The sequence below is a fragment of the Pristiophorus japonicus genome, chromosome 11, assembly GCF_044704955.1.
Source record: "Pristiophorus japonicus isolate sPriJap1 chromosome 11, sPriJap1.hap1, whole genome shotgun sequence".
Classification (NCBI taxonomy): domain Eukaryota; kingdom Metazoa; phylum Chordata; class Chondrichthyes; family Pristiophoridae; genus Pristiophorus; species Pristiophorus japonicus.
Window position 1 is genome coordinate 215,386,494 of NC_091987.1, and position 12,074 is coordinate 215,398,567.

Genomic DNA, 12,074 nt, shown 5'->3' on the forward strand with positions numbered 1-12,074 from the left:
CATCCGAAAGTCGGCAACTCTGATAGTGCAGCGCTCCTGCAGCACTGCACTAGAGTGTCAGCCTAGATTTATATGCTCAAGTCCCTGGAGTAGGATTTGAGCTCTCAACCTTCTGACGCGGGCAAGCGAGCTACGCACTGAGCGAAGGCTGACACAAGTGTCAGATGCTCTCTGATGCATCACCCAGGACAGCCTCCTTGTGTGAGCCTCTGAAATACCCTGGGCCAGCACTTGAGCACATAATCTTGGCTAATATTTTGGTGCATTACTGAGGAAATGCCATATTGTCTTTGAGATGAGATGTTAAACCTAGGTCCTATTTAGGTGGACATAAAAGATCCCATAGCACTAATACAACAGGAGCATGGCGTTCTAGTGTTCCGATCAACATTCCTCCCCGAATTAGCAGCCCCCAAATAAGCCGGTTCATTCATTTAATGTTTGTGGGACCTTGCGATATGAAATTGGCTGTCGCATTACATAAAGTAACTGCAATTCAAAAGTAATTCAATGGTGTAAAGTGCTTTGCGATATCCTAAGTATGTGACAATGCCTTAAGTAAATGCAAACTCTTACTATTCACACTTTCTCACAATAAGAAAGAATGAATGGTGTGCTTGCACTAAATAAGACCAAGATATTCATTATTTTTTTTCAGAATCAAATCTACTGGGATGATTGGTCACAGATGAGCATCTTTAGGGCCTATAAGAATGATGGCTCAGGTGTGGAATCCCTGGTCACTAGTTTAACTGGAGTGATGGATATGAAGGTGTTCTACAAGGGCAAGACAACAGGTAGCAGCTTTAATGGAACTTCGGTTGTAGTAAGACTTTAGTTTTGCTCCCTGTTTACACAATTGGATTATGATATATATATATATATATATATTGGACTTTTCTTTTTGTTTGCTTGCCAATAAAATGTAAATATATCCCCAGGATTTATTGACAGCACAACGATTAGATGGCTGGAAAAGGAAATCATAGAAGGCCGGGTGAATTATCATTGGTCCGTTTAACATACTTTGTTTGATGGCAATGTCACAATTTTGGGGAGATGAGAGAAATTGGTAATGAGAGAAATTGGGAAGAGAAATGACATACTTGTAGGTTTCTGTTATTCCCAAGTGTCACCTGATCAACATTCATTGAGTTGGTATGAGGAACTGGAAAAGGAATCTCCAGGCAAGCAGAATGCTCTGCTGTAATATCACCAGGTCACCTAAGTGCCTGTGCCTCAGCTCTGCGAAAGGAAACAGTATCGCGGGTCTCCTTGGTGCCTCCACTCCAGTAATGTATATTATCTGCTTTGCCAGCAAAATTCAGTTGCAGAATGCAACTGTTTTCAAAGTTATCTCGAAGCTGCATTGATATTTGTCGATCTCTCTCTGACCACTTCTGATCAACCCCCTGGAATGTACCCAATTATTTAACAACAACAACTTGTATTTATATGGCGCCTTTAATGTAGCAAAACACCCCACGGCGCCATACAGGAGCATTATGAGATGAAAACTTTAACACCTGGCTGCATAAGGAGAAATTAGGGCAGGTGACCAAAAGCTTAGTCAAAGGGGTAGGTTTTAAGGAGCGTCTTGAAGGAGAAAAGAGAGGCGGAGAGGTTCAGGGAGTTCCAGAGCTTGGAGCCCAGGCAACAGAAGGCACAGCCACCGATGATTGAGCGATTATAATCAGGGATGCTCAAGAGGGTAGAATTAGAGGAGCGCAGACATCCCGGGGGGGGGCGGTTGTGGGGCTGGAGGAGATTAGGGAGGGGCGAGGCCATGGAGGGATTTTAAAACCAGGATGAGAATTTTGAAATCGTGGCATTGCTTAACTGGAAACCAATGTAGGTCAGTGAGCACAGTGGGTGATGGGTGAGCGGGACTTGGTGCGAGTTAGGACACGGGGCAGTGAGCACAGGGGGTGATGGGTGAGCGGGACTCGGTGCGAGTTAGCACAGGGGGTGATGGGTGAGCGGGACTTGGTGCGAGTTAGGACACGGGGCAGTGAGCACAGGGGTGATGGGTGAGCGGGACTCGGTGCGAGTTAGTACACGGGGCAGTGAGCACAGTGGGTGATGGGTGAGCAGGACTCGGTGCGAGTTAGGACACGGGGCAGTGAGCACAGTGGGTGATGGGTGAGCGGGACTTGGTGCGAGTTAGGACAGGGGGTGATGGGTGAGCGGGACTTGGTGCGAGTTAGGACACGGGGCAGTGAGCACAGGGGTGATGGGTGAGTGGGACTTAGGACACGGGGCAGCTGAGTTTCGGATCACTTCTAGTTAAACAGTGACTTGCCTTTATATAGAACCTTTAACGTAGAAAACCATCGCAAGGCACTTCACAGAAATGTTATCAGACAAAAATTGCACCAAACCAAAGGAGATAATAGGAGGGACCACAAAAAGCTTGGTAGGAGAGGTAGGTTTTAAGGAAGGTGATATAAAGGAGGAGAGAGAGGCAGAGAAGTTCAGGGAAGGAATTCCAGATTTGGGGCCTAGACAGTTGAAGGCCCGGCCACCAAAGTGGGGGCAAAGGGTGTGGGGAATGCACAGGAGGCCAGGGCTGGAGGAATGCAGATTTCTCAGAGGTTTGTAGGGTTGGTATCCTGAAAAGGAAGGATCTGTAAAATTTCTGAGTTTAATATACTGGTGGCTGTGGAAGTTACAGTGCTAGCCACTGGTTACCATGAGCCCGAAATTGGTGAAGGCCAAGTGCCGCCCAAAGGACCGCCGATAGCCGCCGAGAGACCGGACAGTACTTTGCCAGAAAGATTCCTCTGAAAGAGATGGCAATTTCAGCCGGCGGCCAAATAACGGTTTACACCATCAATCTGGGCGGTAGCGGGTGGGAGCTCTCAATCTCGGCGGCAAATGCGATTGCTGCCCAAGTGCCACCGAGGATGGAGTTGGGCCCAGGGAGGGGGGAAAACTTTAAAATAAAAATTATCACCAAAAAAAAAACCCACCGGAAGACCTTCAGGGGAGCCCATACAGGTAAGACGTCGTTTTAAAAAAAAAATAATAATTAAAAGATGTTCACTAACCGTTTTACGCAGGTCTTCGTACTTAATCGGTTCGACCTGCCTCCACCCAGCGGTCCTTCCCCCTGCTGCCGCCGACTCCCACCCCCTCCAAACTGGCAGCTTGGTGGTCGGGGGGACACTTGCGCTACTTGGCCGTCAGCAGGCGGTTCCCGGCGGTACTCCCCTACCGCCCGCTGTAGCCCGAGTGGAAACTGGCACAGAGGTGAGACCGGCGGCAAAACTTGGCATCATCCGGCGGCAGTGGGCGGTAAGGCCACCAATTTTCAGGGCCCATGACACTGAGGACATCCAATTTTTTTACTTGCACACCTAATCATAGTGACCTATTCATCGACCTTTTGTTTTAATTTCTGCTGCCTAAATTGTATTTGTGTTAACACATCTGAACACTACTTTAGAGCAGCAGTTTGCATTGAAATAGAAAATACTGTCTGCACACACATGCTTCCACACCTGAAAATAGAACGGTTTGGTAAACTTCAGATGCCCTTCATTATGTAGCTTTTCCTAACCCGCTGTATTTATTTTAAAGGGAGCAATGCATGTATGGAGAATACCTGCAGCTTGCTTTGCCTTCCGAAACCTCATGGCAGGAGATGTGCATGTCCCGAAGGAGTGAAAAGCACAATTTTACAATCTGGGGATGTTAGTTGTGAGTGTCCGCATGGCTACTTGCTCAGGAACAACACCTGTGTGAAACAAGGTGAGTGCTTGCTTGTGCAGCTAGTGATGCCTAAATACTTTGATTACTGTGCCACAATGTCCTTTTTAGCTATTGCTGATAAGTAAATGACAGCATGGACATTGGTGGTGTGATGCATCGCCATGATCGAAATGGTTGCCACTTGGGTGGGGTAGCATATTCAGAAAAACATAAATAGGAGAATACCACATGGCACCTTGAGCCTGCCAAGCCATTCAATAAAACCTTATATATCAGCTCTACTTTCCAGTCCTAGCCCCATATCCCTTTATTCCCTTTGCAAGGAGTTATGAAGCTGGAGGTGGGGGATGATGGGTGGATAAGATTTGGATCACAGGTCACACACACATTACCCAAAGGATCTTGGGAATCGTAGATCGCTTTATTAAGAAGCGGTATTTCAAATATAGTCAAATACAACACATAATCAAGATAGACATAGACATACGACCGTGACAAGCAGCTGGTATCGGTCCCGATCCGACAGACGGCTGGCGTGAACAAACAGCTCTTCTCTGCACCGTCTACGCTTAAAAAGTCCTTTAGTTATCTCTCTTTTTAGGGATGAGCATGGGGTGGACAGGACTACTAACCTGTAAGGGCTCTTCCGAATCCAAGGTGCCCAATGGTATGTTGAGTTCTTTGTCTCAACTCTCAGATGAAAACCCTCCCCTGTCCCATGAGATCATACCTTCACTTGGACAGTTTGTTTATTGCAAGGTTCCTTGCTCAACCTCTTATCAAGGCCTGTTTCTGCATTGGGCACCTGTAACTTATTGCCATGATATTGAATGGCTCGAGGGGCCTACTCCTGTTCCTATTTCTTATGTTATGTAACTCCGCTCTCTGTACAACTCCTTATCTGATATGACTGAGATCCTTCTGTGTCATTAACTTAGGCAAACTGAGCTAGGAAACCTGTTTTTTTTTTATGAAGCCACTTCCTTTTGCAATTCACAATTTCTTCCAATTCATGATTTCTTACATGGGGGCGGGAAAAACTTGACCAGGCGGAGCCCGATTGTTGTCGTCTTGCGTTTTCACTTTTATACCAGATGATTGGAAAGCAGTAAAAGTTTTAATATTTAAAGCAGCATGATGTCAGATGGTTAAAAAGCCAAATATTGCAGATGCAGGACATGCAAAATAAAAATGGAGCTGCTGGAAGCACTCAGCAGGTCAGGCAGAATCTTTGGAGAGGGGAAGGTAAGGTTAATGTCTTGGGTCTGATGATCTGGTTCTTATCAAGGGTCATCAGACATGAAATGTTAACCCTACCTTCCGTTCCCCACGAATGCTGACTGACCTTAGTTGTGTTCTAGCATTTTATGGAGTCTTGGCTGTTGAATTATCGATTTACTTTTAATATTGACATGCAGATGTTGACAAATATAGGACCTTGGTATACACCTTTTGAGAGTAGTCTGTGTGTAATTGTCACCAGGACACAGCGGATACTGGGGTGCAGTTATACTCTAGTTACCAATCTCCCATCAGTAGTTATAGTATCAATTTGCAGCAGGCAGTACCTTGTTTATGCTGTCTGGCTGCAATTAACTCTAGTCTGGGAGGGAGAGGTATGTGCAGAGCCAAGATACTAGTGGAAAACCTTTAAATGATTTGAGGGCGTAGGTGGGACCATCTTCCACTCGTTTTTAAAAAAAAAAACTTAAATAGTTTCGTGTTCGTGAGGTACATCAGAACACGTGCACTTTGTAAACCTATTTTGACACCGTTCAAGCTGTGCTTTAAGTAGTGTCAAGGCAAAGTGGTGTGAGGTGGCCTCGCTCACCAAGGGATCCATTTCCTTACACTCCGTTTTGACTTGATGCCAAGCGTAAGCCTCTTGGCAGCGACGCAAACGTGACCATTATAAATGCAACCTTGAAATGTAGATTCCGATTATTAAACTTCATGCTCACGTGTTGGAGCTAAGATGGCTTCTGCAGCTGCCTTCACACTACAACTGCAGTGTTAGTGTGAAGTGAAACAGTCTGTAAATAGAGACTTGTCAAAAGTAAGGAATGTTGGTGTTGGTGGAGAAGGAAGCTGTCTTGTACGACATCATGAAGCTGCACACATGGGAAGTACTGCAACAAGTTTCTGTCTCCTAAACTGGATACATTGATTTTAAGTGGAATCTACCAAAATATTTGTTCCTCTTCTTCTGTTTCTCCCCCTCCCTGCCCCCTCAATAACAATTACTTTCAACAATACCTCTGGTTATGTGACAGGAGTGTTATACAGAGAAAGCTGTTTATTGTTCAGTCCCATCCAAAATCTTACTGCCGGCTTGAAATGACCTAATGTCCATGTAGCCCTTCCCCTTCCAACAGCATTAGAACTTCTGCTTTGTCCTCGAGCTATTCACCTGTTCCTTAAATGTATGTTTATTTTATTACAGCACGTACTTGTCTGTCTAACCAGTACAGGTGCTCCAATGGCAAGTGCATCAGCAGCATTTGGAAGTGTGATACTGATAATGACTGTGGTGACTACAGTGATGAAAGGAATTGTCGTAAGTACCCTTTGAATTGAGCAGCTGTGCCAAGTATTGTGCAATTATCCCTGTAGGGTAATGCTACAGTAACAAATTGCATCTAAGGCTTCACTGGGGTGCTTATGTTGCATGTGGGGCTGCACTGGAATGTTTCACCTTGTAAGGTTATCCCTCTCATTTGAGATTACCTTAACTATGCTAAGCATACTGCTAGTGAAAGACATCTTGCTTGCCAAAGACATCTTGCTTGCCATCAAGAGTTTGTAATTAAATTTGGCTATCTTGCAGACTTTTGTCGTCTTATGCAGAACTCAAAATGAGGATGTGATGTTGTAGTGTTATGACGTACAAAGTACAGGTTTAGTAAGCATGAGCACTTTTCCCCCTTCTCACAGCAACAGCTGTTTGCGATCCCAACTCACAGTTTAAGTGTCGATCGTCAGGGATGTGTATCCCACTGTCGTACAGATGTGATCGTGAAGATGACTGTGGGGACGACAGTGATGAGGAGCACTGCTGTAAGTGACTTCAAGGGCCTTGGTCTACATTTCTTTAATAGACTATAGCAATGAATATGCCAAAGCATGTCACTGTGGTACTTAGTGTTCTGTCCCATGTAAACCTGAAGGTGCACTTTATTCATTGTTTCTCTAAACCCACGAGCCTGAAATCGGGCTCCCCATGGGCGTGTACGAAGTGCGCACGCACGCACGCACCGCAAGTTCCGGGTTGAGGTATGTGAAGCGCATGCGCCTAAACCCACCACTCGCGATCTGTCAAAATCTCACGCATGGGCGGAGAACCCGTGTCCTGCCCAGCGAATGGCCTTCAAATTCTTAGGCTGGTAAGGCCTGCTTTTACCAGTGAAAGAGTTTTAAAAAAAATTTTTTATCACTTTTTTATATATTTAAAAACTCTGTCCATTAAGGTAAGTTTATTTTTAGCCCTGTTAAAACAATTTTTTTTGAAAATTGTATAAAATAATTAATTTGCATTTTAATTCATTTTAAACAAGTAATGTGTTTTTTTAATGTATTTTCAGTGTTTGTGTTTTTGGGGGTATTCCCATTCATACTTAGTGGCTCCGTACATACGGAATTACAATAAGTATGAATGGAAATCTTCTCACTCGGATAGGTTGGGCCGGCCCATGTGATCCAAGAGATCCGTATAAAACCCGTCCGATCCTGCGTTATGTGAGCCCCCACGCTGATCTTTGCGTAGAACCCCAGGACCGCAAGTTGACGAACCTCCTGGACCGCCAAGTACTTTTGTAGAAATTATTGCAGTCAGAGGCTTCTGCCCGCGGGAAGCCTCCGACCGCAATTTCTGGGCCCAAGTTTTTCAAGTGATTGATTTCCAGTATAAAGTTCCTTGCACCTTGAACCCATCTCCAGCAGAGGGCAGGCACCAACTTCTGTCCAACCAACTGGAAGACATTTGCACTACTTGTGTGAAATTACTTCCCCCACCCCTCTGCCACCGGGTCTTGCCAGATGCCTGATGGAGTAAACCTTGGGCATGAACCTGACGAACTGGGCCATGTTTTGTATTCTAATTTTAGCACATCATCTTAAAACCAAAATTCTACTCTATCTGTTACAATATAATTTAATCTGTTCAGCTAAAGACACAAGAAAGTGTGTTAAAATAGTTGGGAGTTAATTCTTGATGCTTTCCTCCATCAAGACAGTTGAATTTGACTAACTTGTGGGGAGGTTTAATGGAAACATTTGAGTGCTCAACAATGTTAATTTCCTGACACTAGTGCTTGATCGTTAGAAGTCTTGGTTGTTGTGTTTCTGGGTCATTAACTTTGTGAGAAACAACCAATTTTTTGCAACGTACAGTAGAAGGGCCCACTAGTATTTGGCCTGCCTGCCAAATTTTCGGATCTTAAAAAGGGCTAACCCATACAAACAAAAAGCGCTCCTATTGGTTTACGTTGTGTTGTGTCCATTTTGTGGTTTGAGAATGTTTCTTCACTCCCACCTTTTTATGAAGTATGTTGTGTTGGATGCAAGTGCGCCCTTCTGCGTGCTGCAAAAGACGTGTTGCTTCTCTCAAAGTTAATCATTTAGAAACCAGAGTTGTAATGATCGATGTTGGTGCAGAACTGTTCTCCCCAGGCAGTTCATTATTGACGATCAGTGTGCCATCCTCAAATAATTCTGTTTCCAGTCTGTCCATAAATTGCAGCCAGCTAAATATGCTAAGGTAGTAAATTCATTATATCTAAAATATTCATTAGGATAAAGGAACTCCGATAAACCTTGTATCTAGCTGCAAAACTATAAAATGTTTCCGTTCAGTCAAGTGAAAAATCTGAAAAGGTTTTTTTTAAACATCAAATAAGATTATGCAAACCTATTGAATGGGTCCTTTGTACATACATCTTATTGCAGTGTAAGCTGTGGCATTGTAACTCTTCCTCCTTGAAATCCCTGCAGCGTCAAACAACTGTAAGAGCGACGAGTTTACTTGTGCCAGTGGCATGTGCATTCGCTTGTCCTGGGCATGTGATGGAGACAATGACTGCCGAGATTGGTCAGATGAACTGAACTGCACTTGTAAGTAGCCATTCACTTATTGCTGAGCACTTCACTTGGATTTAACTTGTTCTAGGTTATTGTGTTCATTCTTTGAAAGTCATGGTCCAGTATTCCCCTTGGCTCATTTTGGTAAATGTTCAACTGAGCTTTTTAAAAACAGGCAAAGTCCCAGAGTTCATTTCCAGTGTATGTAGACATAGAGTCCATCAGTTTTATCTCTTTGCAACAGCTATGGCATCCAGCATGAACTAGGAGAGCCAAGATCCAGTAATAGGTTATAATAACACTTTCTTTTGAAAGATAATTGAAAGATGATTTTATGCTAAGAATAGTTATTAAAGTTAAGCAAGGGGCAACATTCTGATTTAGTTTCTTGTTGGTAGAAATACGATACAATTCTAGCCATTGGGGGAGGTGTGAATTTGCTGAGATACAGAATAAGTATTCGTTCTATTACCACAGTACAGGTTGAACCTCCTTATCCAGAACCCTCGGGACCTGGCCTGTTCTGAATAAGGGATTTTTTCAGACGAGGGGCGGTCACGTTAAATTGGATAGTGCAGGTACTGAGCAAGGGGATATCGTGGCTGGCTGGGAGTGCGACAGAGATTATTGGGGAGGGGGCGGTGGATCGTAGGGTCAGGCCAGTGATTGTGGGATTCAGCAGCGAGGAAGGACGTAAATTTGTTCATGTTGGAGTTCTGCGCATGCGCCACCTGGTGGCAGGGAATGGTTCTGAACGAGTTGTAGTTCTTCATAAGGGAGTTCTAAATAAGGGAAGTTCAACGTGTAATTTATTAGGGTAAACTCCAGGAATGATAGTTTGACCACATAACATTTGTGTTTTTTTCAGAAAGCTATTCAATTAATTGGTGGTTGGGAGGTGTTGCAGGAGGGAATGATGTGATGGAGAAGAGGATGATTAATGAGTTCGAATATTTAAACATTTGATTCAGAATAAGAAAGTATGACACTTTCAAAATAAGCAAATTTGATTGTGGATCACGTGCAAATTAAAAATCTGTAAAGAAGAAGCAAGTGGAACGCAAAGCTAATAGTTTTGTTAGAAACTTGATCTTCCACTTCTGAACCACGTTTGACTAAAATACATCTTTTCTTGGGCATACTGGGAGTGTCAGTCATGGCTCAGTGGGCAGCACACTCACTCGCCTCTGAGTCAGAAGGTTGTAGGTTCAAGTCCCACTTCAAGGACTTGAGCACAAAAATCCAGGCTGACACTCCAGTGCAGTGGTGCAGGAGTGCCACACTGTCAGAGCTGCTATCTTCGGATGAGATGTTAAACCGAGGCCCCGTCTGCCCTCTTAAATGGACGTAAAAGATCCCATGGCACTATTTGAAGAAGAGCAGGGGAGTTCTCCCCAGTTTCTGGGCCAATATTTATCCCTCAACCAACATAATGACCAGATAATCTGTTTTTCTAATCACATTGCTGTCTGTGGGAGCTTGCTGTGTGCACATTACAACAGTGACTACACTCCAAAAGTACTTCATTGGCTGTAAAGCGCTTTGAGACGTCCGGTGGTTGTGAAAGGCGCTACAGAAATACTGCAGAGCAGACCCACGTGCATTTATATTTACCGAAGTTGCTGTAGATTATATATAATATTGCAGGTCTGTGGAAGAAACATTAATGCTTCACTATTTCTTTTCTTCAGCAAATAAACACACTTGTGACTCCAGCAACTTCTCATGCCGCAATGGACACTGTATCCCCCACAGGTGGATGTGTGATGGGGATGATGATTGCCGTGATGCATCTGATGAAGAGTCTTCTCTCTGTGGTAAGAATCCTGTGGCTGCAGATAGCTCATTCTCTATATTTCTCTCTTTTTTTTAATATATATATATCTGGCAGAAGCAAAGATGAATGATTATTAACTAATGAAGTTTTATTTGATTCAACAGTTGAAACCAGGTTTTAGTCTACTTCTGGTAATGTAATTCAAGCAGGCATAAATAGGGGAGGCTTTGTGTTGAAATCAAAAATACAGTATATACAGGTATTTGGGAGTGGAGGTGATGTAAATGTTTAAATTATCAAAAGTACAAGCTGGTCTCAATTTAGATTTTAAAAATTAACTGCGAAATGTTTTTCAGTGATTTATGTTTGGAATAAGGAAGTAAAGGATTTGAATAAATTATCTTGATGGATTTAGAGCTATTATTGGGTTTAATATACAGTGCAATATGTGGAAGTGTTTTTTCCACTTTGATCTGCATTGAATTGTGAACAGTCATGTGTGCACTAATAATACTTGATCCCAAGTATGATTCTTGATCATACAGTTCACAAAGCCAGATACATTGCACCTCTGTAAAGTATAGGAACGTGATGTGGACAAGGATGCAAACCAATCCATGTCCGACCTGTGCTGCGATAGTAGCAGGTATGCAGAGACGAGCTGTGAATTTTTGCTCTCCGAACTTTCTGCTTTTTGAAAAAACTTTTTTTCGTGGCACAACACACACTTTTATTCGTGATCCAATTACTGTTTGCGAAGCCAATCTTGCAGCTACTGGTATTCGCAGCAGTGCTATTCAATGTCTTAACCTGGCCGGATTGGGACATCCAATAGTTGTGCGTGTCCTTATTAATTCCAAAATGTTTTGATGCCTTTGCCTTTTCTCCCACTCCCATCCTATTGCCCAGATCAGGCCACCTGTAATGGATTTAGGTGTGCCAACGGCAGCTGTATTGCAATGACCAAGCGCTGCAATGGTGTATCAGACTGCCCGGACAAATCTGATGAGCAAAACTGCAGTGAGTGTTCTTTTTTTTTAATACTTTCCTTCAACTATAATTACCCTTGCATAATTCAGTTTGACAACTCTAATATATAATAGAGGTTAGAACATCAATACTTAACATAATGCGCTAAAGCTTCAATAGAATACTTATCACAATATTGTGTAGTAACATTTTGGTTGAGTCCTACATGTGACAAAATATGCCTGAGTATTTTTGCATAAGTAGAAAGGATTGGAAGATCTGTTCAAAGTGGTATGTTTCTCTGTTATCATAGTCAATAATTAACAGGTAATTTTTGGCTGGAAGAATTTGTCAGTTTATACTAGGATTTGTATGTGGCATTATATTAACGTTTTACAAGGTTAAATTACTGTATAACTTGCTCCTTAATATTGATTGTCATATGAATCTTGTTTCTGTATTCTCAAGACCCAAGTGATGTGGTGGTTATTTTTCCTTCCTTTGAATTTAATCAGTTCTAAAATGCTCAAATGACTGA

General features: G+C 43.1%; 1 protein-coding gene across 3 annotated transcripts in view; it reads left to right on the forward strand.

Moving 5' to 3' along the window:
- Nucleotides 1-12,074, forward strand: part of sorl1 (sortilin-related receptor, L(DLR class) A repeats containing) — a 221,278-nt gene that overhangs the window by 147,378 nt on the left and 61,826 nt on the right. For all 3 annotated transcript variants that reach the window (XM_070894543.1, XM_070894544.1, XM_070894545.1), the window contains 7 exons: nucleotides 659-797; nucleotides 3,583-3,753; nucleotides 6,158-6,271; nucleotides 6,649-6,771; nucleotides 8,704-8,823; nucleotides 10,482-10,607; nucleotides 11,477-11,587. In XM_070894543.1, coding sequence (XP_070750644.1) covers nucleotides 659-797; nucleotides 3,583-3,753; nucleotides 6,158-6,271; nucleotides 6,649-6,771; nucleotides 8,704-8,823; nucleotides 10,482-10,607; nucleotides 11,477-11,587 — 904 coding nt within the window. The remainder of the gene's footprint in view (nucleotides 1-658; nucleotides 798-3,582; nucleotides 3,754-6,157; nucleotides 6,272-6,648; nucleotides 6,772-8,703; nucleotides 8,824-10,481; nucleotides 10,608-11,476; nucleotides 11,588-12,074) is intronic.